This window comes from Pipistrellus kuhlii, unplaced genomic scaffold, assembly GCF_014108245.1.
Source record: "Pipistrellus kuhlii isolate mPipKuh1 unplaced genomic scaffold, mPipKuh1.p scaffold_m20_p_23, whole genome shotgun sequence".
In the NCBI taxonomy this organism is placed as follows: Eukaryota; Metazoa; Chordata; class Mammalia; order Chiroptera; family Vespertilionidae; genus Pipistrellus; species Pipistrellus kuhlii.
In genome coordinates this window covers 11,973,073-12,000,904 of record NW_023425522.1, presented here as the reverse complement: position 1 = coordinate 12,000,904, position 27,832 = coordinate 11,973,073, and the positions used below count along the sequence as shown (strand labels likewise).

The following is a 27,832-nucleotide window of genomic DNA, read 5'->3' as shown; positions in this document are numbered from 1 at the left end:
GCCATGGCCGGTGGCTCAATGTTAGGGCATTTGGCACAAGCACCATATATCCACTTGTTAAAGTCACTCATTTTATTAAAAGGCCCTAAAAATACAGAGCAGACAAGTATGCTTCCAAATAAACACTTTTTGATATCACAGACAATAAAAGTAACTACTCACTCAGGGGTAAGTGTTCAATCATTCTTAAGTGAAAGCAGTCCATGAATGAAATAGCTTAGTATCAAGAAGTTTCCCCATTAATTTCACACAGATACTTCCAAAAGTTCCAATTCTACTGAACTGGCACTAAGTGTACTAGTAGAAAACAACTCAACTACGTACCCCCTCTTCCCCCGCATATCACTAATTCACTGGTTTCCCAAAAAAACTGATTCTTATATCTTACTAGAGGCCTGGTACACAAAATTTGTGCACCTGGGTGGGGGTGGGGGTCCCTCAGCCTGGATTGCAAGAGGGCGAAGACCAGGCTGAGGAACCCACCAGTGAACAATCGGAGCCAGGAAGGGATGCGGGAAGTTGGCCAGCCGGGGAGGGACCACAGGAAGACTCTAAGGGATGTCCAGCCCTTCTCGCTCAGTGGTGATCAGCCAGACACCAGCAGCAAGCTAACCAACCGGTCAGAGTGTCTGCCCCCTGGTGGTCAGTGCATGTCCTAGCAAGCGATTGAGCACCTTAACTATCATTAGCATATTATGCTTTGATTGGTTGAACAGATGACCAATCATGTGAATGTCACTTAGCACATTAGGCTTTTATTATTTAGGATTCTTTGTCTTATGTCCTAGCATTGGTGACCAACCATATCCACTCCTGAGTTCAGTAATGCTTCACTCTCCTCTTTGTGGCCAACCAGATGTTTCTGTCTCTGTTTCTTCCTTTTGTCCCTCAGTGTGGAAATTATACAAGATGCTGTCCTTGACCCTAATTAAGCACAGCTCCCTACCTCAAATGAATTTTCACCTCTACTCCCCATCACACAAGCACCTCTTCTGTGTCTAATCTCTGTCCTAACCATTCCTACCCATTCAGTACTTAGGCATTTGCTGACTTAACAAAACTATACTCTGCTTCTACTCCCACTAGAGTTCTTAATGTGATTTACCTTACCTTTTTATGTCTGATCTAACTGGCTAAATTAATAGCTTTTTAATTGGCCAGGATAATGTAGATAATGTATCTATGTAACTCTACCATGCCTTTGCAAATAGTAGGCATTTAACAAATATTCATTAACAAGAACTAAAATGAGCTCAATGTATCTCCTATTCTTGGTGTTACCTCTCATTTCAGATATAAATCTTGATTCTTAATAATATGCAACTTTTGCCCTAGCCGGTTTGGCTCAGTGGTTAGAGCATTGGCCTGTGGACTGAAGGGTCCCAGGTTCAATTCCTGGTCAGAGCACATGCCCAAGTTGCGGGCTCAATCCCCAGTAGGGGGCATGCAGGAGGATTCTCATCATTGATATTTCTATCTCTCTTTGCCTTCCTCTCTGAAATCAATAAAAATAAAAAAATATATAAAAAATAATATGCAACTATTAAAAAAGGAAGCGGATATATATTATTGAGCTAGCAAAATATCAAAAGACAATGTTAAATTAATTAAAAGTACAGGACAAAAACAAGCTTAACGGTAGCATAACTAAGAAATAATAACTAAAATTAATCATTGGGAAAAAAAAGTGCATTAATTTCACTTAAAATTCTATTAAGAACTCCACGCTGCCACAGTAGTGCAAAGCTGTTACAATGCATACTGAATATATCTGGAGTACCTGCAACTTTAAAGGTTGTTTTATTATTAATATATTAATAATTTATTATTAATATTTAACAGTAATTAGTTTAGTTTCATGAGTGACGGTATACTCTTTTTCAATTAATTTATTCTACGTAATGAGGTATTTTGACTTAACATTGTTTTACTCTTTTTTCATAAGTGAACTTTAATCTTGAGAAGTATATCTCTCTCTTTAAAAATAATTTATTGATTTTTTAGAGAGAGGAAAAGAAGCATCATGTAAGAGCAACATGGATTGGCTGCCTTCTACACACCCCCTACAAGAGATCAATCCTGCAACCTGGGCATGTGCCCTTGACAAGAATTGAACCTTCAATCTCCTGGTGGGTGGAATGATGCCCAACCAACTAAGCCAGATCAGAGTTTGATAAATATTATCTTAAAGATGTGAATGTCATAAACATTAACTCGTCCCACTAGCAAAGGAGATAATATATACTCCCTTACAAAATTTGTTTCTGACACTTCATTAGTACTTATCTAACTTACAATATACTATATCAAGGTAAATATAATAAAATTATTTATTTCCTAAATTTTTAAAGTACTGTTTATATCGATATAAGATAAAATCTCACATAAGCTTATGCTTCAATGTTATTTCATTCCTCATCAATTCTTTGTTGTTGTCAAGCCCTTTTCTAACTTGAAAATGATATGGGTAAAAGCCCTGAGTGTGTTTGTTGTTCCTAAGATTTTGTCATACTCATAAACCAACCGATGCAATGAGCTGAACTTTGTGAAGATCAATGTGCAGCTGTATCCAGAACTAATATCCAGGTTGAAGAAGAGCTGGCATGAAGGATGTTCAAAACTAGCACACTAAGGCAGTGTCTAGTAACAAGAACTTGATCTAAGGTGGTGGAAAGCAAGAGTTAAAGAAGGGAAAAGACATGGACCACTGACTAGATGTGACGGCGGTATTACATGTAATGATACTGAAATAAGAACAAGATTATTAGCAAAAATAAAAAGGATATAAACAAGATGAAAAACAAATAATTTTAAAACTATAAGCTTATTATTATATCTGGTGATAACAGCAATTAAGTTAATTTTCAGCATTTCAGATTATTATAAAGAAATCAAAAAGTAGATCTGAGTCTCTTCAGAAATCAGAATATATACCCTTAACAATTCCACCCATAGGCATACCCACTAAAGAAACTCATAGTATTGTACATGTTCAGCAAGAAACAAGAATAGCCACATCCTCTATAACAAAGCAAAATAAACAAGCAAAAAAACTCCACCATAATTTGGAAAATAACTGCAATAAGAATAAAGAGTAGAGAGGTAATTTATCTAATACACCACTACATAACAGTGAAAACAGTTTAAATGTAACTGCACATAATACAGACCAATTTCAAGAATATTGAATAATAAGTCACAAAAATGCATACATTATAATTCCATGTATACAATTCAAAAGACATCCAATATTGTTTGGGAATACAAACTGATAAAATTATGGGGGGGAAAGCAATGGTAAAATGGAAGAAACTGGAAATAAGCACTTTATCATTGGAAATTTTACCATCTCTAGTTTCTGAAAAAAAATAAACTGCTACCATAATAACTAGTTTGGTATATCTACTTAAAAACAGCTGGGCCTACTAAAAAGAAAAGCAAGTAAGTTATATACTGTTTCTGCCATACCCGGGTTGTGGCCTCGATCCCCTCGTCATGTGCAAGAGGCAGTTATATCCTGAAAACTACTAGATACTAAGCACTAGAAAGTGAAGCCAATGAAAAAAATGCAATTCAAATAACTAAGTCACATAATTTTCCAAAACATATACAACATTTATAAAAAGGCAAAGTAATTGTATGATTTTTAAAATGACCTTACCCTGAAATAAGTGAAATTACAGCTATTGAATAAATGTCACTCAAAAGCAGTCTCTTGGCTTTTTCTTACACAGCGGGCAACTTTTCTTTTGAATTCTCCGTTTCTGTCTTCCCTCCATTCTTTCTGTAGGTACAAAAGTGAGATCAACTGACTTTATCAATTCCTCTTATAATTTCAAATACTAATTTTACTTTTGAATGCTTTGACAATATGTAAGCTGATAAGGTAGAAAAAGAGTTAAAAAAAAAAAAAAAAACCCTTCTGCAAGGCACTCTGCTTGGATAAAAGAATAACCCCACTCCCCCCCTCAAGCAAATCACCACTTATAAGCAAAATTCTCTCAAAAAGGGAAAGATCATTAATAGTTTTATATTATACTGCAAAGGCATGTACAACTTATAAATAAGATATTCAGGCTATCTGAAGGATTACTGACTCTTCCTGACAGAAGCAACCAGAAAGTAAAAAAGACATAAAACCCTTCTCTATACAGTAGACAGGTGGAGTACATCATATTGAGATGATACTGAGCACTACTTCATGGGGGGTGACAGATGGAGAACAAAACAATATCACTACCACTACCAGACACATTAAATAAGGAACATGAAGCAGCACTAGCATAGTTTCATATGAGAACCGAGCTGATTAATCTAGCATGTAAATAAGTAGTAGGAACTAGAAAGAAAAAGAAAAGTCACCAGCAGACACAGAAGAATGAACCTAGCATCAAATTTCTCCTGAGTAACAATAAATACTAAAGATAAATTCTGTAGAAATTTGATTTTCTACCCAAGAATTCTGTAAACAAAGTATCAATTACAAGGTCAAGACAAAAACACTTCAGACATGTAAGAACTTAATTCCCAGATACCTTTTCTAAAACATTACTCTTGGATGAAGAACAGCAAAAGAAAAAAAGTCAATAAAAAAAGGGGGTGGAGGTGGGAGCAGGCAGGAGAGATCCAGGAAACAGATGATCCAATATAGAAGAGCAGCAAGTGAAGGAATGAAAATACAAGGAAAGCAACCAAGGAGCAGGCTGACTCAATCTAATTTGGATCCAAACAATGCAGTGATCCAGGAGAGAGATCTCCAAGAAAAATTCAAGTTTCTTAAAACAGGTATTTCACTGATAGAGAGATGGGGGTTGGGGGGGAATATATATATATATAAACAATATGATTAAAAGGTATGCAATACAAGCAGAAAAAGCAAGTAAGAAAGGTATACAAAACTATTTATTACAAGATAGCTATGGTTTAAATATGAGACAACTGGTTAAATCAGAAAAAACAGCAGTGGGTTTCAAAAAAATAGAATGGGCCGAGACCAGTTTTGCTCAATGGATAGAGCGTCAGCTTGGGGACTGAAGGGTCCCGGGTTTGATTCCGGTCAAGGGCATGTACCTTGGTTGCGGGCGTATCCCCAGTAGGAGGTGTGCAAGAGGCAGCTGATCAATGACTCTCTCTCATTGATGTTTCTAACTCTCTAACCTCTCTCCCTTCCTCTCTGCACAAAATCAATAAAATACATATTTTTTTAAAAATAGAATGGAAGAGATTTTGCACAGACTACAAAGTCACGTTTGCATATTTCAACATCCTAAAAAGGCCTATCTCTACCCTTATGAAAATTTTGCCTATTCACGTTGTCAAATATTTATTTGTTCTTATTTTCTCCTTTTTGAAAATTAAAACTCAACTTGTCAGTTCCAATCTTATAAAAGAGCTGACAACTGAGAATGGAATAGGACTTACTTCTCAAAATGATCCTATAGGATTTTTTAAAATATATATTTTTATTGATTTCAGAGAGTAAGGGAGGAGAGATAGATGTTGATGAATCATTGATCTGCTGCCTCCTGCATACCTCACCCTGAGAATCAAGCTCTCAACCGGGTATGTGCCTTGACCAGGAATCAAACTGTGACCTCCCAGTTCATAGGTTGACGCTCAACCACTAAGCCATGCAGGCTGGGCAGGATTTAAAAAAAAAAAAAAAATACTTTCATCTCTTGTCCTTTACTATCTCTTATATTGTTTGAACTAATATTTGACTAAACAGAAAAATAGAATAATGTTTTATCAGACTTCACTTCAACTTGAGTACTAAATGTGAAACTTCAAAGCCATAGATATGAAAAGGAATTACCTATGCAGTTTTTCTACATTTAAGATCTTACCTAAGTTGTTTTGTTTTTGTTGTTGTTAATCCTCATCTGAGGATATTTTTCCATTGATTTTTAGACAGAATGGAAGGGAAGGGGAGAGACAGAAAAAAACATTGATGTGAGAGACACATTAACTGGTTGCTTCCTGTATGCGCCACAACCAGGACCAGAGATTGAGCCTGCAACCAAGGTATGTGCCCTTGACCGGAATCAAGCCAGGACTCTTTAGTACGCCAGCCAACACTCTATCCATTGAGCTAAACCAGGTAGGGCCTAAGTTGTTTTTGTTTATTTGTTTTGTTTTTTTATTTTAAACATGTTTTTTAATTTTTTATTCATTTTATTTTATTGGCTTTTTTACATAGAGAGAGAGAGAGAGAGAGAGAGAGAGAGAGAGAATTAGAAATATCAATGAGAGAGAAACATCGACCAGCTGCTTCCTGCACAAGGTACATGCCCCTGACCGGAATCGAACCTGAGACCTTTCAGTCCGCAGGCCAACATTCTATCCACTGAGCCAAACCAGTTAGGGCTAGGGCCTAAGTTTTTATATATGATTGAAGTAACCCCCCAAAAAGGTTACTTTAATCTTCTGGCTTTCATATACAGTAACAAATAAAATTATAAGAGTAAGAATTGAGAACAAGATGTTTTTCAAAGAAGGACAGAAGATCGAGGAACTAAGACTTAAATAAAACTAATGAAATAAAATATAATGTGGGCCCAGCCAGCATGGCTCAGTGGTTGAGCATTGACCTTTGAACCAGGAGGTCACAGATTGATTCCTATTCAGGATATATGCATAGGTTGAGGGTGGGCTCCATCCCCAGTGGGGGGTGTACAGAAGGAAGCTGATCAATGATTCTCATCACTGATGTTTCTATTTCTCTTTCCTTTTCTCTCTGAAATCAATAAAAATATTCATTTAAAAAATAATAATAATAATGTGGGATCCTAGATTCTGGATTTTCAAAAATAACCAAAAAAAGGAAGCTATAAGAACAATATTGAAGAAATCTGAGTATGAGCTGTATATTTAATAATAGTACTATATCAATGATAGACTTGTACTATGCTTATATGGAAAGATACCCTTGTTCTTAGGAGATATATGCTGAAGTATTCAAGTATGAAGAGTTAAGATATTTGTAAAGTACACTACTGGTAAATCTAGGTGAAGGATATAGGAATGATTAACTAATGCCAACTTTGATATAAATCTGAAATCAATAAAAGCATACTTTAAGCCGAAGCCGGTTTGGCTCAGTGGTAGAGCGTCAGTCTGCAGACTGAAGGGTCCCAGGTTCAATTCCAGTCAAGGCATGTACCTTGGTTGAGGGCATATCCCCGGTGAGGGGTGTGCAGGAGGCAGCTGGTCGATATTTCTCTCTCATCGACGTTTCTAGCTCTCTGTCTCTCTCCCTTTCTCTCTGTTAAAAATCAATAAAAGAAAAAAAGAAAAACAGACAGAAAAAAGCTCAACCAGTGAGGCTTAGTGGTTGAGCATCAAACTATGAACCAGGAGGTCATGGTTCAATTCCCAGTCAGGACATATACCCGGGTTGTGGCCTCGATCCCCTCGTCATGTGCAAGAGGCAGCTTACCAATGATTTTCTCTCATAAGTTGATGTTTCTCTCTCTCCCTCTTCCTTCCTCTCTCTGAAATCAATAAAGATCTATTTAAAAAAAAACAACAAAAAACTCAGGAATAATAATATGAACTTGATATTAAATTTCCCTAGCTATGACATGTAAGATGATGTCCTTATTCTTTGAAGATACAGGTTCAAGTATTTAGGGGTGACCGGGACTGGTTTGGCTCAATGAATAGAGCGTCGGCTTGGGGACTGAAGGGCCCCGGGTTCGATTCCGGTCAAGGGCATGTACCTTGGTTGCGGGCATATCCCCAGTAGGGGGTGTGCAAGAGGCAGCTGATCGATGACTCTCTCTCATTGATGTTTCTAACTCTCTATCTCTCTCCCTTCCTCTCTGTACAAAAAACAATAAAATATATTTTAAAAAAAAAAAGTATTTAGGGGTGAAGCTGAGTTGTGTCTGTAACTTATTTTTGTAAGAAAAATAAATGGATATAAACAGATACACACACACACACACACACACACACACTATGTTTCTGAGTTTAATTAAAGGGGAAGGAATATGTGCATATGACCACCTTACCGCAGCATCAACATTAGCAGGTGAGTCTCCATTAGGATCTGCCAGCATAGAAATAACACTAATCATAATGGTTTCCACGGTGTGAATGGGAAGCCAGCGTTCCTCTGGTTTTTCATAACCATATTTATCTTCACCAGGCTCATGAAGAATAGAAATGCATACATCACCATTTTTATCAACTGCAAAATTAGAGAAAAACAGTCCTGTTTAAAATACTATTTAAAATAACTTGGTTATACAGAAGATATATATTTTTTAATGGAGGCCTAATTTCCACAGAACCTAGAAATCACAGATCTTACTAAATTGGATTCAACTGAAAAACCCAATCAGAATGTAAGTTATCTTGTACATTTGTGCAAAACTTCAAGATACCAAGCATGTAGATAAATGTTGCCTAGCATTTACATGTGGTAAATACAGCAGGTCCTGGAATACTATACAGCCATAAAAAAAGAAGGATCTCTTACTTTTTGAGACAGCATTGAGGGACCTGGAGAGTATTGTGCGAAGAGAAATAAGCCAGTCAGAGAAAGATAATTATCACATAATCTCACTTATATGTGGAATCTAATGAACAAAACAGATCCAGACACATAGAAGCATAGAACAGATGGTCAAATCTCAGAGGGAAAGAAGGGAGTGAGGGGGTGTGGGAAGCAATCAACCAAAGAACTTGTATGCATATATGCATAACCCATGGACACAGACAATAGGGTGATAGGAGGACTGTGGTGAGGGCAGGCTATAAGGGGTCAATGAGGGGGGGGGGGGGGGGGGGGAAGGGACATATATAACCTTCAATAATAAATACTAAAAAAATTAAAATAGCCCTAGCTGGTTTGGCTCAGTAGATAGATGTGAAGCAAGAAACAAGAAACTGAGGAGTCCCAGGTTCAATTTCAGTCAAGGGCACATGCCCAGGTTTCAGGCTGGATCTCTAATGGGGAATATGCAGGAAGCAGCTAATCAAGATTCTCTCTCATCATTTCTCATCATTTATGTTTCTCTCTCTATCTCTCTCTCTTTCTCTCTCTCCCCCTTCCTCGCCCCCTGCCTTACTCTCTGAAATCAATATACATATACATATATAAATATATATTTTTTTAAATAAGTAAAGGGCACTGTGGTTATAAAAAAAAAAAAAAAAAAGTCTTTTCAACTTTAAGAAGAACCACACACACAAGAAAACACTTGCTCCCACAGCTTTCCTTTTATATTACCTAGGTCACTGCTATCCTTCCTCTTAACAGAAGAGAAGCACCACTTATTGTGTATATATGTGCTCTAGTTTAATTCTCACAGATAAAGTAAGGCTCAAAGAGGCTCTGCCTAGAATTCTATAGCTACCCTGTTTCCCCGAAAATAAGACAGTGTCTTATATTAATTTTTTCTCCCAAAGTTGGGCTAGGTCTCATTTTCAGGGGATGTCTTATCTTTCCATGTGCTAGGTCTTATTTTTGGAGGATGTCTTATTTTCGGGGAAACACAGTAGTCTGGTGTAGCCAACAGTGAGAAGCTTAGTCACATCTTCTCTAGAAAATAGGTGCAAACAGACTGATATTATACATCAAATAATTCAAGTGAAGCACAAAAAACCTGCCAAAAGCCCAGGAAGAAATGAAAGAAATTTCAAAGAAACAAGAGGTGAATGTCATTAATTCATGCATCCATATTTCATGTAGGACTATTGTTAATGCATTTTCCCACAAATAAATTGTTAGATATTTTTCTCCCTTCTGAACAAAAGTAATTATATGCCTTTTGTAATCACTGCTAGCTCAGATGCTATGAAATATGGCAATTCCCTTGGTTCCCAATAATTTGCTATTTGCCAGTTCTAGTCTCTCATAAGACCCATTTGTTTTGCAAGCCTCTAGGTTCTAATATTTACTCTCTATCCATGCAATAAGGCCTTAATTCATTCAATAATCCATACTTTCTCACTTAATTTTGTTTAAACTAATAAATAAGGGTTTTTCTTCCTTGCAACTGAAGAAACCTTGACTAGGAGAAACAAAATGCAGGTTAGTGTAGTAATATAAAGAGACAGCTGATTACAAAATATTGGTAAGTCAACATACTTAGAAAACAAATCCTTGCAAGCTCATACAAAACAAGACCAAAAGTTCAAGGAGATTGTGTATAATAAACATAACTTATCTAGCCTAACCTTTGGTTCACAAGGTGGATTTTTAATGGTAGCACATCTTTGGGTAAAAAAGTCAATAACTCCATTTCACAAACAGCAGTACTGGGATGCTTTCCAAAGATTAAAACATACACTATTTTACCTCATTTGATGCCCTCAGTCGCCTTATGAAGTAAATAGGACAGCCCTAGCTGGTTTGGCTCAGTGGATAGAGCATCAGCCTGCAGACTGAAGGGTCCCTGGTTCGATTCCAGTCAAGAGCACATGCCTGGTTTGCAACTCTATCCCCAGTAGGGGGCGTGCAGGAGGCAGCCGATCAATGATTTTCATCATTGATGTTTCTATCTCTTTCTCTCCCTTCCTTTCTGAAATCAATACAAATATACTTAAAAAAAAAAAAAAGAAAAAAGAAAAAAAAATAGGTAGGACATTCCCTGTTTTATAACTAAGAAATAGTTTTAAAAACCTAAGAGCTGCCGAAACCGGTTTGGCTCAGAACATAGAGCGTCGTCCTGCGGACTGAAGGGTCCTGGGTTTGATTCCAGTCAAGGGCATGTACCTTGGTTGCGGGCACATCCCCAATGGGGGTGAGTAAGAGGCAGCTGATTGATGTTTCTCTCATCGATATTTCTAACTTTCTATCCTTTTCCCTTCCTCTCTGTAAAAAATCAATATATATTTAAAAAAAAAAAAAAAAAAAAAAAAAAAGCCTAAGACCTAAGAAGAGAAAAGGAACTACCCAATCCAGGTTTAATTACTTTTGTGCTTTTTGTAATAGCCAATGAGTCACCTAATGCCTTGGAAATTATCTCTTCAATTTTAAGAATTCTACTAAGCTGAGTATCATCGTATCTATCACCCACCAAACTTGCCTCTAGTTTGGAACATCTTGAGACTTAAAAGAGCTGAAAACTAAGTAAAAAAAACATTTTTCCATATTATTTCTGTTGCTCCTTCTCACCTAAAGAATCTAACGCATGGTCGTGTGCATAACAAATACAATGAACTTAGTACAAAAATTCCAAAGCAATTTCAGAGAACTATATCTTTCTTAATGAACTTGAAAACTTTAGTGACAGGCCATCGTATTTGTAAAAGTAAAAGTAGATACACTTACCATTTGGATGCCAGATTTCTGTAATGAATTTCATTTTAGGAGGCCGGAGGGGATAATCTTTTGGGAAAGTGAGATGAGCCTTAAAAACACCACCTTCACTGGAAAACAAAACAAATTCTTGCCAATAAATTCCTGCTTATAAGTAAACAATTATTAAAACAAACATAAAACAAGGATTGACAGCATAAATAAATGAATAATCTGGATTTCAAGCAGACCGTTTACTTACTCTATAAATAACCAGGTTTAAAAACTGTCATACCTACACCACCTTCTTAAACTCTCAAAAAAACTAGTTAGTAAAACAAAGAGCTCAAAAAAGACATCCAAATCAGATCACATTATTGCTGTGCTACAAATTTTTCTATTACTTCCCACTGCACTTAAAACAAAATTTAGAAGGCTTAACATTGCCTTAGGGTCAAGATGCCAAATTTCTATTTTGATCTCAAATCATCACTCTTTTTTCTGTTCAAGTCAGTTTTCTTTCCATTTTTCAAACACAGTAAGCTCCTTCTCAGCTCAGACTTTATGCACATTTTGTTGTTCCTTGTCTGGGAAGAGATGCATTGATCTTCTATTCATTCACCCACTTATCTCATCATCTAACAAATGATGTGTCAGACACTAGGAGTATATCAATGAACAAAGCATACAGCTGCTCAAGTAATTTATATTTTAGTGACTTTCCAAAGCAGTCTTGTGCAATAGAACATTCTACACATTGAAGATGTTCTATATTTGTGTGGTCCAATATGGTAGCCACCTGCCACTTGAAATATGGCTAGTGAAACAAAGGAACTGAATTTTATTTTATTTTTTTTAATATATATTTTATTGATTTTTTTACAGAGAGGAAGGGAGAGGGAGAGAGAGTTAAGAACGTCGATGACTGAGAAACATCAACCAGCTGCCTCTTGCACACCCCCTACTGGGGATGTGCCCGCAACCAATGTACATGCCCTTGACCGGAAACGAATCTGGGACCTTTCAATCCGCAGACCAACGCTCTATCACGGAGCCAAACCGGTTTCGGCTGAATTTTAAATTTTATTTAATATTAATAGCCACATTTGGCCAGTGACTGCTGTATCAGTGCAGCTCCAGAGCACTGACATTTACTTTAGCAAATGTCTTTGAAGAATTATCAGAACAATAAAATGAGTTTTATATATTAACAATAAAAAAACATGAGATGAAGTCAACCTTACAGGGCAAAAATGACTAAGTCCTGCCTTGTGTCTTTGGTACCACCTGTCTCTTCTGTTTGAAATACCAGTTTCTCCTTGTCATTCAGAACTCAGCTTAAATGTTACCTCTTGAGAAAAATTTTACTTGACTACCCAATTTTAACAAGCTACCATGTCCCTTTATTTGCTGCAACAGCAATTCACATATCAAATTCTTTTACTGTTCAATATACACACTATTATGTGATTGTGTTTGTTTTACATCAGTGAGAAACAGAATTCTCAGCTCATTAAATGGTCTTCATTCACAGAACAAATATACATTGATCATCTACTTATGCGAGACACTATTTTATGTAACAGAGCAAGACATTCAAGAGCTCTGGTTTCATGGCATTTACCATTCTAGTGGCAGAGAAAAATACAAAAAAAAAATCAGTAATAAGTATTGGAATAATATGAGAAATCTATTATTAAGTTAAAAAACACACAAATATCTACTGGATAAACCCATCTATCTTTATTTATTTATTTATTTTTTTACAGAGAGGAGGAGAAAGGCAGAGTTAAAAACATCGATGAGAAACATTGATCAGCTGCCTCCTGCAAACCTCCTACTGGGGATGTGCCTGCAATCAAGGTACATGCTCTTGACCGGGATCGAACCTGGGACAATTCAATCCACAGGCAGACGCTCTATTCACTGAGCCAAACCAATTAGGGCCCATCTGTCTTTAAAAGATAAAAAATGGAGGTATGTTTACATGAAACATGACATAAATACATTAACAATGGTTAACTCTGGAGCACAGGATTATGGAATCTTTTACTTTCTGTTATGGACTTTTCAGTAGAACTTCACTTTTTAACCACAGCAATTATTCATTTTTATCACCTTTCTCTGGTCATAAAAGCAAAATTGGGGAGAGGGTAATAAAAGAGAGATAGATCATTACTACCAAGTAGTCCTGAACACTTAGCAAATGCCACTCACTGGACTCCAAGAATAAAAAGTAACCTTAGTAATACAATCTTGGTAAAAGCAATAAGAAAAGGCAGAAAGTAAGAATAAAGTGGTAAAGCACAAGCATAATAAACAGGATAATTTGAGTTTAAAAATTAAAGAAGATGGTAACTTGCCCTGGTTGGCATTGCTCAGTGGTTAATGTCAGCCCAAGCACCAAAGGGTTGAGGGGTCGATTCCAGGTCAAGAGCATATACCTGGGTTGCAGATTCAATCCCACATGCGGGAAGTAGCCAACTGATGTGTGTTTCTCTCACATCAGTTTCTCCCTTCTCCTCAACCCCTCACCCTTTCACTCTCTAAAAGTCAATGAAAACAATATTCCTAATAATGACTTTTTAAAAAGATGAGAAATAATACAAATGAAAGGCTTTAAAAGAGAGGGATGAGGGCCAATTTTTTTTTTTAAGTAAATGGCAGAAAGACTAAAAAGAGAATAAAATAGAATAAGTGTCTAAGAACAACAACAAAAAACATACTTTCCTTCTGCATAGGAAAAACAAAAAACAAAAACAGAAAGAATGCAGTACAGATAGATATCCAGAGGCAGAAAGAAAAATGACATATTTTATGCCTGCCTTGCTGGCCTTAATTTTCATAATTTGTAAGATTATGTACTGAAGAAAAACGTGAAGATGAGAAAAATGGTAGCTAGAGTATCTGTCAAGAAGAATGCATTACACTGATAAAGAGATACTTCTATTTTCTCAGCCTATGTTACCCCAACTGTATAGGACAGTGCCAAAACTGGCCTTAGAACATAATTATATTAACTAGTTTTTCAAGATGGGGCTATAAACCATTAAAGTGAGTCGTAACCAGTTTTCTTCTTAAATAAATAAGTAGAATAGAAAACAAAGGTGCTTAGCACAAGTAATTTGTTTCAGTTATATAATCTACATACATGTTTCTATTCATTAAGACACTAAAGTGTACATCTAAGTATACATTGGGTCACAATGTAAATTATTCCTGATTATGGGTTACAGTATTAAAAAAAAAAAAAAAGGTTTGAAAGCCATAATTACAGAAAACAGCCAAGAATCATTGCCACAAAGCCCAAGCACTTTATTCTACTGATGAGGCTAATCCTCAATATTCAGTTAGCTTTTCCTCAAATTTTGATTCGTTAGATCCTCTTAAAAGCTTTCTATTAGCTGATTGGAATTTCTATCATAAAAAATTACCTAATCTCATTGTTTTCTATCAAATCTAATGAACAGGATTATCCTAAAACATTTAAAGCGCAGATTTTTTTTTTAACTCTGTCTGCAATGTCCTTACCCAACCTGAACCAACCATGCTATTCCTTATAGTTTTTCTCCTATAGGTGGATTCCTTAACATCTTCTTTACCTATGAACATTTTTTTGTGTGTTTTTAAGTCTTGCTTAGTAGTCCCCATTTGTTGGTACAAGCTTCTAGTGATCAGCTAAATTAGCAAAGAGGAACTCAAAAGATCCACAGGATATAAAACAGCCTAACTAATAAGAGTAATATGCAAACTGACCATCACTCCAAGACACAAGATGGCTGCCTCCATGTGGACACAAGATGGCTGCCACACATGGCCTTCAGGGTAGGGCAGTTGTGGGCAGTTAGGGGTGACCAGGCCAACAGAGAAGGGCAGTTGGGGGTGACCAGGCCAGCAGAGAAGGGAAGTTGTGGGTGATCAGGCCAGCAGGGAGGACAGTTAGGGGTGACTGGGCCAGCAGAGGAGGGCAGTTATGGGTGACCAGGCCAGCAGGAAAAGGCAGTTAGGGGCAATCAGGCCTCTGGGGAGTGGTTAGGGGGTGATCAGGCTGGCAGGCAGAAGCAGTTAGGGGCAATCAGGCAGAGGCAGGCAAGTGGTTGGGAGCCATCAGTCCTGGATTGTGAGAGGGACCCCAGATTGGAGAGGGTGCAGGCTGAGCTGAGGAACACTACCCCCCCCTTACCCTGTGCACTAATTTTGTGCAACAGGCCTCTGGTTGTAGAATAAATATCAACAGGTCACATGTTCACTGTTTTTCAACTATATAGGGATGCTACAGTGATAAGCAAATTCAAACTTAATTAAAAAGCATCAATGAATTAAAGATATCTTCTCTTCCATTATATATTATCTTCATTACAGATATTATTGGCATGATGTTGAAAAGAAGTGTATAGTACAGCCGGTGTGGCTCAGGGGTTGATCATCAACCCATGAATCAGTAGGTTAAGGTTCAATTCCGGTCAGGACACATGCCCGGGTTGAGGGCTTGATCCCCAGTAGGAGACATGCAGGAGGCAGCTCATCAACAATTCTCTCTCATCATTGATGTTTGTATCTCTCTCCCCCTCCAAAATCAAAATCAATTAAAAAAAAATTTTTTTTTAAGGTATGCAACCGAGAGTTCCCCGTTTGAAAAGGTTGAGAAACCTAGGTCTAGTTCAAGTTTGTTCTAGGACACCTGTCTTACTGTTTTTGTATTAAATTATAAAAATCTTACAAGGATCAGAGATCCTATCATTCGGCTTTGTCAGATCCTACGGTTCTGCTATACTTACTAAACAATTCCTATCAGAATGATAAACTGGCCAAAACCGGTTTGGCTCCATGGATAGAGCGTCGGCCTGCGGACTGAAAGGTCCCAGGTTCGATTCTGGTCAAGGGCATGTTCCTTGGTTGCAGGCTCATCCCCAGTAGGGGGTGTACAGGAGGCAGCTGATCAATGATTCCCTCTCATCGATGTTTCTGACTCTCTATCCCTCTCCCTCTATGTAAAAAAAAAAAAAAAAATCAATAAAATATATATATTTTTAAAAATTATAAACTATATGCTGTCATATGAAATTTTACTCAACATTGTACTCATCTTGATACTTATCTCTTGTTCATTTAGTTTATCTGCCACATTCCACAGTTTATCCATTACAATTATAAGACATCTGATTGCTTCCAATTATTTTGCTACTGCAAGCAATGTAACACTGAACAATCCAAACACTTCCTAGGCATAGGGATTCTACCCTAGAAATAAAACTGTTAAGACAATGTTTAAGTAATTGTTCAATCACACAACTAATAAAAATGGTAGAGTCAGGGAACTAAACAAAGATAGTCCCCAAAGCCCATGTTCTTAAGCACTGAATGATAAATGGTATGGCATATCCAGTGATCCATCAATTTCTGATGAATACCTGTATGAGATTCATTCCCTCCAAAAATGCATTACAGAACATATGGCTTGTGACTCTGTCTTAAAAGAATAAAAAAAAAATTGTTACTGTAAAAGAATATTAATCAAAGTTTGGTTAGCTAACTCTTTATTTTCTATATTATCTCAAGGTAAGGCAATACTACAAAATACAGCCCAGCAGCATGGCTCAGTGGTTAAGCGTTGACCTATGAACCAGGAGGTCACAGTTCGATTCCCAGTAAGGGCACATGCCTGGGTTGCCAGCTTGATCCCCAGTGGGGGCATGCAGGAGTCAGCTGATCAATGATTCTCTCTCATTGATGCTTCTCTCTTTCCCTCTCTCTTCCTCTCTAAAATCAGTAAAATATACTTTAAAAAAAAATACATATAATCTTAAGATTCTCCCATTTTTTATTGCCAGTAGTATGAAATAAAGCAGCACACAACTTGAACAGAGTAGCCATCACTGATGAAAGAAAAAGAGAGTAAGAGATAAAAAGAAGTTGTACATTCACCATTTACCAATATAAATTTAAACATACATTTTACACACTGCTATCCAGGTGTCCAAGACATTCTTTAAAAACCCAATGCCACTCCTACCTGAATTTTTCATTTCTCTGGTTATGAGTAGCTATCCACTACTTTACAATCTATGTAAAAAAGTGGTATATTTATGCATTACTTTATTTGAAACTGATAGCTGCCATAAATATTAATTTAGCCATTGTATTTATCTTTACAGTCTTGAATCTTTATTACTTTTCTATTAATCTTTCTAGTGCTGTTAAGAATCAATTCTTGAGGCTGTCTTTATGACAGAGATTCTGAAACTTGTGTGATATACCTATTGTTTTTATACAACTGACTGTAAGTAGTGGGCCATAAATGGTATGGCATAGCCAGTGATCCATCTGCCCTCTCTAGTGACTAAATGAAGTATGGACTGCCCTCTAGTGACTAAATGAAGGCTAATGCTGCACCATGAAATATCACACTAGCTTTTAAAAATTTTTAGTACCCTATTCTTTTATTATTACACTAGAGACCCGGTGCGGTCTCTAGGCCTGGCCAGCAATCGAAACATGAGAGTCTGGCGTGAAAGGGCAGGTCCCAGCTGACCCATGGCACCTGAGTCCCCACGTGGAGATGCACTGAGTGCAGCTGGATGCCATGGGACAAGGTGCAGCATGGGCCTCTGGGCAGCCCAGCAGCACCACAAGGAAGCCAGGTGGGCAGCGCACTCTCTCCCGGCCAGCCACGCAGACTGGCTCCTGAGTGAACCCACAGGAGTCTGACCAGCCGCTGTGGTCCAGTGGCTGCAGCCCAACTCCTCCCAAGTGGTGTGCTGCAAGCCCTGGCATCCTGGGGGAGGGTAGCATTGCATCTCCATCCCTGTCACCCCTGCCCCCAGGTAGCCTGCGAGAGGTCACAGTGTATTGCTGATAACTGCCATGTTCCCCCTGGTGGTCAGTGCACATCATAGCAAGCAGTTGAACTACAGAATGACCACCTGAGGGGACAATTTGCATATTAGGCTTTTATTTTATAGGATAAACTATCTAAGTGTTAAGTGGTAAATTAATCACTTATGTCTAGGTACCATCTAAGACAACATTAACTTACTTTCAATCCAATATCCCTGCCACCCTGATTCCCATTGTCAGCCCCCGTTTCTCTTCCTATGCAGTTATTTATACTCAAGGCCTATGTATTCACTTCCAAATCATTCCTCAAGCAGCAGAATGATTCCTACCCTATTCACTCCACTGAAGTAACTACAAGAACACCATGCCCGTTCTATTCCTGATCAGGGCATATTCTCAGATTGGAGGCATGGTCCCGAGTGCAGGGTGTGTGTGAGGTAGTCAATCAATGATTCTCTCTCATCACTGATGTTTCTATCTCTTTCCCCTCCCTTCCTCTCTGAAATCAATACAAATATTTTTAAAAGAATACCCATAATCTCCTTGCTATTAAGTAAATAACTCTATTAAATACCTAATTTTTTATTCTTGATTTTAGCAGAATTTTATAAAACTTACTTCTATAAAACCTTTCCTCTCCTTATACCTTTCCTGGCTAATTTCCTCTGCTTTCTCAGTGTCCTACCCTTTCTCTATCCTCTAAACAAAGATTGCTGATCTCTCTATTTCAAGCAGCCACGAGAAACCCTCAAACTCCTCAAAATTTGTCTATAACATATTTATATTATAGACAATTTTTAAAAATAACGTTGTTAAAGTATATTGTTGTTGCAGAAATACAAATAAACAAGAAAAATAAAACCCATATTCCTGAAATTATAATACTTAGTAACTCAATGTACATTTTTAAATGTAAATTTAACTGGTACCTCCTGATGCAAAATTTTTCAATGGCTAGGCTTTGTCCTTAGGGCAAAAGATAAATTTAAACTCTTTAATACTTTTTGTAAATTTCATCTAGCCTTCGATTCCCTGTCCAACCTCATTTCTTAAAATTCTTTATAATCATTTTACTCAGTTTCCATATCCTTACTTATTCCATGCCTTTCTTCTAGGCCCTATGTATACAGTTCTCCCTATGAAATGCTTAATCCCTAGCTCCCTTCAATTTATCCCTACCACTCACTGTTATTGCCAGAATATCTGTCCAGTTAATTTTTACCTTGTTGTTGACAGTTCCAAATCTCTTCCATCCAAGAATAATTAACCTAAACCAGATGTGGCAATCTCATTCATATTGCCAATTACTGGTTAAAGAATGGCAAACCACTCAATTCTGACAATGAGACAAGAAGCAGAGTCTACTGAAGAAAGTACCTTCTCTTATTTCCTTGGGTAATATTCTCAAATGCTCGAAACTGCTGTAACCATTTTGTATTGGGACAACAAATTATTCAAAGTATTCTAAGCCAGTTAAAATCAGATTTCTGTTACTTGGAGCCAAAATGCCTAGTAACATACAGTTATTAACTCTTCATTTCCCATTTTAGACATCTTTTCCTCTGGGAAAAGTTCCTGGCACATTCAAAACCTGCCATGTTCCCAATGATTTCTCATAATACCCAGTGATTATCTGCACCATACCTAGCACCAAAGTGTATAAAGTATAACCTCTTTGGGAACAGTGACTATTAACTAATTCAAGGTCATGTTCCCATCTGATGTAAGAGTACTCAAAAAAAATCTGAGAACTAAATAAGTAAGTAGTGTAAATGCCAGTATAATACTTTATTTTTACAACCATTCAAAATAGGACATTGCCAAAAGGGTTAGCCTAAACTTAATGTATCTTAAACCTCTTTTTTGAGGGCTTTATGGTAAAAACAATCTTATAATTTCCAGTATGTTAATTATAAAAAAGATCATTAATAAAAAGAAATCAGATCCAGGTAATTTTAAATGATTATTATGTCTGTCAATTGCATTAAGGCTTCATTACTCACAGGAGGCTCAAATACTCATGGCACTGAGGTCAAATTATATAGCCCAGCTGCCAGTGCTCTCATCAGGATGGGACAGTGTGGAAGTGGCCATCAACAGACTCATCAGTAGGTCCATACTCCAAAGTAGCTCCCACAAATGCTTCTGCTATGCACATTTCGTATCAAGCAGCCAGTACTTTTTAAATGTATATTGAAGGCCAGAAATAGGTTTGTATTGGTGGAAATAATGGTGTGTATAGTACAATAACTATTAAAAAGAGGTTCTCTTTGGTGAAACTAAAAGTACACAAAATACATGGACCAGCTAATAATATTCAGAGACAATTGGCATGAAAAAAGAATTCTGTTAGGTCCTTAGAGATGGAGCTCAAGTCTAGATGCCTAACCAAGCCTCTATATCAGGGTTGGAGAAGTACAGCATGTTGGCCATGTTAAGAACTTTGAGAAATCATTTGGCCAGGCCCTGCCAAGGCTTTAAATTAAATGTTTGACAGACTACAGCAGGATAATTTTTAAGTTGATAATTTTGTATGGCCTACAATTATGTTATAAATATGGTCCTTGGTAGAAAAAAGGTTCCCCACCCTGCTCTATATAGAAAATATCAGTTTAGAGGAATTTTTCTCATTATTTCATATTAACTGTAAGAGTAATAAGATTCTATCACTGAAATATTGCTGTATAAACCTTCATGCAATGTGTTTTGATTGCAAAATCTAGAAAAGACCTGAATTTCATCAAGTTCATAAACCAGATATCTGTATAAAATTTGGTTAATAAATGAGCTTTAAAGGAGATCCAAGATGGCAACGTAGGTAAACATCTAAACTTAGGCCGTGCACAACCATTTCAAAACTACAACTAAAAGACAAAACTTCTTTCATCCAGAACCATGAGAAAACTGGCTGAGTGGAAATTCTACAACTAGAAAAAAAAACAATCAGGACATGGCGCTAAAAAACTGAGGAACGGGGATGCACGAGCGCCATTCGGGCTGGCAGTGGACCCCAGCTGGAGGAAGATGTTGCTTTCTTCAACCCGAAGAGAGACAAGCTACCGATCTCTCTGAAATCCAGATTCTGGGGAGAAGCTGAACTGTCTGCCATCAGGTTGGAAAGTGAGGGTGGCTTGCTTGCAGAGCTACATGCAAAAATAGTTGTTTGCTGTGCTGGGGTGTGAGATGTAGAGACTCAGTCAGAGAGCAGAGAAGGCTCATAGCCAGCCATCGCTGTTTGCCATCCCCTGGCCTAGTGACGCCGAGACTCCGCCCTCCACAATCTACAAACACACCCAAGCTCCAAAGAGTGGCTTTTGCATATGAATGGCCTTCTCTGTTTTAGTTTAACCTAGCAAACTTGCAACCCGGTGCAGACAGCTCCAAAGCCTCCAAGCTCCAAGCAGGAAAGAGAGGACTGTGTTTCTCACTGTAACTCTTGAGAGACAATAGCTGAATCGCACCCCATTGGAGACCCAGAAGTCAGCGTACCTAATGGTCAGTATGGGACACCAGATTTCAACTGCTCACATCCATAAGTGACACATTTGGGAGGCGGACTCAGTGAGCACCAAAGCCCCACTGGAGCAAATTCTGCTCCATAAGCATGTCTCCAGCACAGCAGTTCTTTCATTATAGACACAGTGGGTCCTCACAGCTAATTGGCCTGGAGGTCAGTTCCTCCCAGTGTACCAACAGCAATCAAGGCTTAATTACACCAAGTCTTTGCACTCACTCCACAAAGGGGTCTACCAAGAGCAACCGCCTCGGGTGATTGGGGAAGCTGAGCTAGTGGCCCCTTTAGGTCACCGACCACACAAACCCACTCCATCAACACAGGGAGGAAGCCAAAATGTGGAGGCACAGAAGGATGTCACGAATGGGAGAGATAGAGGAAAGTAAACTACTGGATGACACAAAGTTCAGAATCACATTTATAAGGTTATTTAAGAATCTTCTAAAAACTGCTGAGAAACTTGAAGAGACCTTCAAGGACCTTATAATGAGAATATCAAAAAAATGGAAAAGGACCAGTCAGAAATTAAGCATACACTGTCTGAAATAAAGAATATACAGAAACTCACCTGTAGATCAACGTACCCCAAGAGTCAAACCAAAATTCTGGAATATGAAACAAAAAACACCCAACCAGAGAGTCAGAAAGATAGAAGAATCCAAAAGTGTGAGGATAGTGTAAGGAGCCTCTGGAATGGCTTTAAGTGTACCAACATCCGGATTTTTGGCGTGCCAGAAGAAGAGAGAGAGAGCAGGATAATGAAGTCCCATTGGAAGAAATAATGACAGAAAACTTTCCCTACCTGGTAAAAGAAATACAATAGACTTACAAGTTCAGGAAGTGCACAGAACCCCAAACAAGAAGAATCCAAAGAGGACCACAGCAAGACACATCATAATTAAAATGCCAAGGGCAAAAGACAAAGAGAGAATCTTGAAAGCAGCAAGAGAAAAACAGTTAGTTACCTACAAGGGAGTTCCCATATGACCGTCAGCTGATTTCTCAACAGAAACTGTGCAGGCCAGAAGGGAGTGGCAAGAAATATTCAAAGTGATGAACAGCATGAACCTACAACCAACATTACTCTACCCTGCACAGCTATCGTTCAGAGTTGAAGGTCAGATAAAGAGCTTCACAGACAAGAAAAAGTTAAAGGAGTTCATCACCACAAACCAGGATTACATGAAATGCTGAAGGGTATTCTTTAAGAGGAAGAGCTGAAACTAGTTTGGCTCAGTGGATAGAGTATCGGTCTGCAGACAGAAAGGTCCCAGGTTCGATTCTGGTCAAAGGCATGTACACTGGTTGTGGGCATATCCCCGGTATAGGGTGTGCAGGAGGCAACTAGTTGATATTTCTCTCTCATCAATGTTTCTAGCTCTCTATCCCTCTCCCTTCTTCTCCTTAAAAAAAAAAAAAAAAAAAAAAAAAAAAAAAAAAAAATCAATAAAATATATATTTAAAAAAAAGAGGAAGAAAAAGGTAAAGGTAAAAATTATGAACAACAAAAAGACATCAAATATGTACCTACCAACAAGTGAATCTAAAAATCAAGTGAATAAAAAATCTGAAGAACAGGATGGACTGGTGAATATAATAGAATGACACAGAAAGGGAGTGGACTGACAATTCTCAGGGGGAAGGGGGTCTGAGGGGTGAAAGAAGAGATAGGACAAAAATATTACACCTATGGATGAAGATAGTGGCAAAGGTAAGGGCATGGGGTGGGGAATCAGGTGGAGAGCTATGGGGGGGTGGGGGGGGTGAGAGGAACACCTGTAATAATCTGAACAATAAAGATTTCGTGTGTGTGTGTGTGTGTGTGTGTGTGTGTGTGTGTGTGTGTGTGTAGCTTTCAGCCCTTGCTGGTTTGGCTCAGTGGATAGTGTCGGCCTGAGGACTGAAGGGTCCCAGGTTCAATTCCAGTCAAGGGCATATACCTTGGTTGCAGGCACATCCCCAGTAGGAGGTGTGCAGGAGGCAGCTGATTGATGTTTCTAACTCTTTATCCCTCTCCCTTCCTCTCTGTTAAAACATATATATAAAATAAAAGGACACTACTTAACCATTAGAAAAAAATGTATGATGCATCCAAACCCTCGCCTTAATACCATCAAGGACCATGGCTGGAAGTGTAATTAGTCCCCCAAGAGACTTAGATCTAGATTTGCCCTACCATCTCTCAGGTGTATGTCTGTGAGAAGGTCACTGCATTTTCTTCCAATACCTCAACTTCTATAAAAATATGGAGCTTGTACCAGTCAGGTACAAGGTAGTCATGACCCCTCTTATAGAACATTAAATATTAGTAAGTTTAAGTTAGTCTATATATAAACACTTGGGGCAGAAAATAAAACTGTAGACTTCAAATCTAGAAATGTATTACATAAAATATTTAAGAAATCCCATCTCTCTATTGCTCTTTGATAGCAGTACAATCTGTTTTCCATCTTTACATCAGTTAGTAAGAGGTTAATGAAAAATGATTAACTGTAACAGTCACATTTACAAATTGGAAAAAGATGACTGTGAGTTCATTTTAGATAGAGAACACCTTTGTTCTAGCCAATATTCTGTGAGAACCCAATTAAAGAACCACTGAAATTGATATTCTTCAAAGTTCTTTCCAGCCTGCTTAAGATACTTTTGTGTACACCACATGTGTCAAACACAAGGCCCGAGGGCCAAATCCGTCCCGCCAGGCCTTGCAATGTGGCCCGCACCGCGCTGTCATCACTGCACTCCGCTGCGTTTCCATCACAATGTATGACTGTTCAGTAAACCATTCGGCCCGCGATTTAGGCTGGATTTTAGATTTTGGCCCCTTCTCTGATTGAGTTCGACACCCCTAGTGTACACTATGCTCTGTATGAAATCTCCCAGACTAATAGTATGCTTTCATTAAATTGATAAAATGTTAAAAATTGTAAATCCTTATCTTTAAAGTTATGTTCCCTTTGGAGACAAGGCACAGGAAGCACAAGGGAAGAAAGAAGGAGAAACATTTCAATAAAGAATACCCTTCTCTATTCTGACAAAATAATCCAATTTCTGTAATATAAGTAAAAAAAAGTATATTACTTATATGTAACCTCACCTTAAAGATAGCTTCTCTGTAATAAATTTATCCCAGGAATCAAAAATATCTGAATTTCTGAAACTCATATATTTAAGAAAGTAACAAGTTTTAGATAGTTTCAGCAGGATACAAAAACCATAGATAGATCATTCCATACAAATGATACTAAATACAGCCATTTAATCTGCTTTTTAAAAAATAATTTTTTCATTTCAGTTTGCCAAAATAGTTTATATTTCAATTAATTAAAAGAGCTCCATTTTGATGTCAGTATCATTGTACTTACTAAAGTGTATCTGGAGGACCAATAATAAGGACTTCCCATCGGTAGAGATCATTGTCATCTATTAAACCTGCTGAAAAGCCTTCCACTGGATTTTTGTTGAGTTCTGTGGAGAAAGGAAAATTTGATCAAAACTTTAAAATTAAAGCACATAAATTTCACTCACAGATAAATTACAAAACTTGAATATACACTTTATTAATTCTAAACTATTAAATGAATATAACTGGATTCATTAGCAAAAACCGGATGACCAAAATATTTCCAACTCTGTTGACACAAGGAGCCAAATGAGCAAAAGCAAACTGCCCAGAAAATCAACTTCTACTGCCTCTTACTCTACCCTTGTTTCCAACTAGGTTCTTACCATTCTGGGTAGCTCTACAGTGGTGTAGAGTTTGTTAAAATGCAGATATCCAGGCCCATTCACCAGAAACTCTTTTTCAGAGGGAAATTATTAAACCAACACTTCTGACAATTCTTATGTAGGATTCACCTTCAGAGTACCTAACACCAACAGGGTACCTAATACCTTTTCATTGGAATTTGCTGAGCTTAACCAACTTTCACTTAATATTAATACCTACATATCTATTTGTCAATTCCTCTGTAATCTTGGAGAACATACATCTGTTCATGTGTGGCCCATCAGGCTCTGAGCTCAGAGAGAACAGAGGCTCGAATGTACCTTGCGGGTGTGTGTTAATCCCTCTAATGGCCACAGCTTCCAGTACATAGGAATGACTTAAGAATAATTCCCAGCCCAGTCAATGTGGCTCAGTGGTTGAGCATCAATCTAGGAATCAGGAGGGGTAACTGTTAGATTACCACTTAAGGGCCCATGCCCAGGTTGTGGGCTCAATCCCCAGTAAGAGGCATGCAGGAAGCAGCGGATCAATGATTCCCTCTCATCACTGATTCTTCTATCCCTCTCCCTTCCACCCTGAAATCAATAAAAATATTAAATAAAAATTTAAAAATAATAATACCCAGCCCTGGGCAGCATGGCTCAGCTCAATGGTTAGAGAGTCAACCTGTGGACTGAGGTTCACTGGTTCAATTCCCAAAGGCATGAACCTGGGCTGCAGGTTTGATCCCCGGTACCAATAGGGGACCATGCAGAAGGAACCCACTGATGTGTCTCACATCCATGTTTCTCTCTCCCCTTCTCACCCCCTTCCTTCCACTCTCTCTAAAAATCAATGGGAAAAATATCCTAGGGTGAAGATTAAAAAAAAAAAAAAAAAAAAAATTACCTGTAGCTTATAACTATGAAATTTTCTCTTCCAGAAAGAGTGGCTGTGGCATTAATGGAGAATGATGGAGACTGGGGACAAGATAAAGGGCAAACTAGTGAGGATTGGGGACACAGGCCAAGAGAGGATCTCAAAACAAATGAGTGCAAGTCTCTACTGTTCCTGGAAACACAAGACTTAGTCAAGTATTTACCTATTGATGGTAGGCATCATGTAAGAAAAATTTTAACAGCTTTAATGAGGTATAATTTGCATTCTGTGAACTAAACATATTTAAATAATTGGATACATATCAATGAATACACCTTTGAAGGTATCACCACAATCATAGTAGTATATAAAATTAAGCACTAGGTATACCAGATAATAATGCAGATTTTGAAATCAAAGAAAACACAATTTCAAGAGAAATATCAAAAGTGCTTTATTCAAAGTAATGTCCATCGCTAGCTACACATTTCCCCCATCTTTAGATAATTTGTGGATTCTATCCCAATAGAACTTCTCTTGTTTTGAGGCAAACCATTCAGAGACCCAACTTTCCACTTCTTTGTATGTTTTAAAGTGCTCTTCGGAAAGTGCATGTGCCATTGATTGCAACAAGTGGTAATCTAAAGGAGCAAGGAATGGTGAATATGGCAGATGAGTTAATACTTCCCAGGCAAGATCTTTTAACGTGTCTTTAACTGGTTTTGAAGTGTATGATGGTGCATCATCATGAAGCAAAATTACTTTGCCGTGTCTTCTGACCCATTCTAGCTGTTTCACGTTCAAAGCGTGGTTCAATTTGATTATTTGTTGTCGGTAGTGATCAGTATTGATGGTTTTACCTGGTTTCAGAAGCTCCTAATACACCACACCTTCCTGATCCCACCAAACTCAGAGCATTGTCTTCTTTCCAAAGCGATTTGGCCTTGCTTTGGATCAACCTGGATCAATCCATGATTTTGTGCGTTTGGGATTCTCAAAATAAATCCACTTTTCATCGCCAGTCACAATAAAATGCAAAAAAGACTTTCTTTCGTGCTTTTGAAGCAACATTTTACTGATGATTTTTCGGTTTTCCATTGTCTTTCATTCAGTTGATGTGGCACCTATTTTCCTTCCTTTAAAATCTTTCCCATCGCTTATAAAAGATTGGAAATTGTTTGCTGAGCAACATTTAATCTTTCTGCAAGTTGTTTTTGAGTTTGACACGCATCTTCATCCAATAATGCTTGCAATTGTTGGTCTTCAAATTTTTTTGATTGACCTAGACATTCTTTGTTTTTTATGTTGAAGTCATCACTTTTAAAGTGTTTAAACTAGTGTTCACAAGTATCTTGAGATGGAGCATGTTCATCATAAGCTTCCCAAAGTAGTCAGCAGCACTTTTTTTTTTTTTTTTTTCAAAATAATGAACTAAAACTTCCCGAAAATGCTTTTTTGGGCCTGATATTCGACATTTTTAAGCGTAAAAATACCTATGGGATTTTAACACCTTCGGAAAATTTGATATATGAAATTTTGAAGCTCGTCAATATAACCAAATAGCATACATGTCAATTCACATATATAAACATATGTAATTCCATCTATTGAAAAAAAAAATCCACATTATTAACTGCACACC

General features: G+C 37.6%; 1 protein-coding gene across 1 annotated transcript in view; it reads right to left on the bottom strand.

Annotated features, from left to right (window-relative positions):
• The window catches only part of UBE2G1 (ubiquitin conjugating enzyme E2 G1), an 89,039-nt gene that overhangs the window by 3,169 nt on the left and 58,038 nt on the right, over positions 1-27,832 (bottom strand). Inside the window, 4 exon segments of the mRNA XM_036452373.2 lie at positions 3,662-3,784; positions 8,016-8,194; positions 11,285-11,382; positions 24,968-25,070. Coding sequence (XP_036308266.2) covers positions 3,698-3,784; positions 8,016-8,194; positions 11,285-11,382; positions 24,968-25,070 — 467 coding nt within the window. The 3' untranslated portion in view covers positions 3,662-3,697.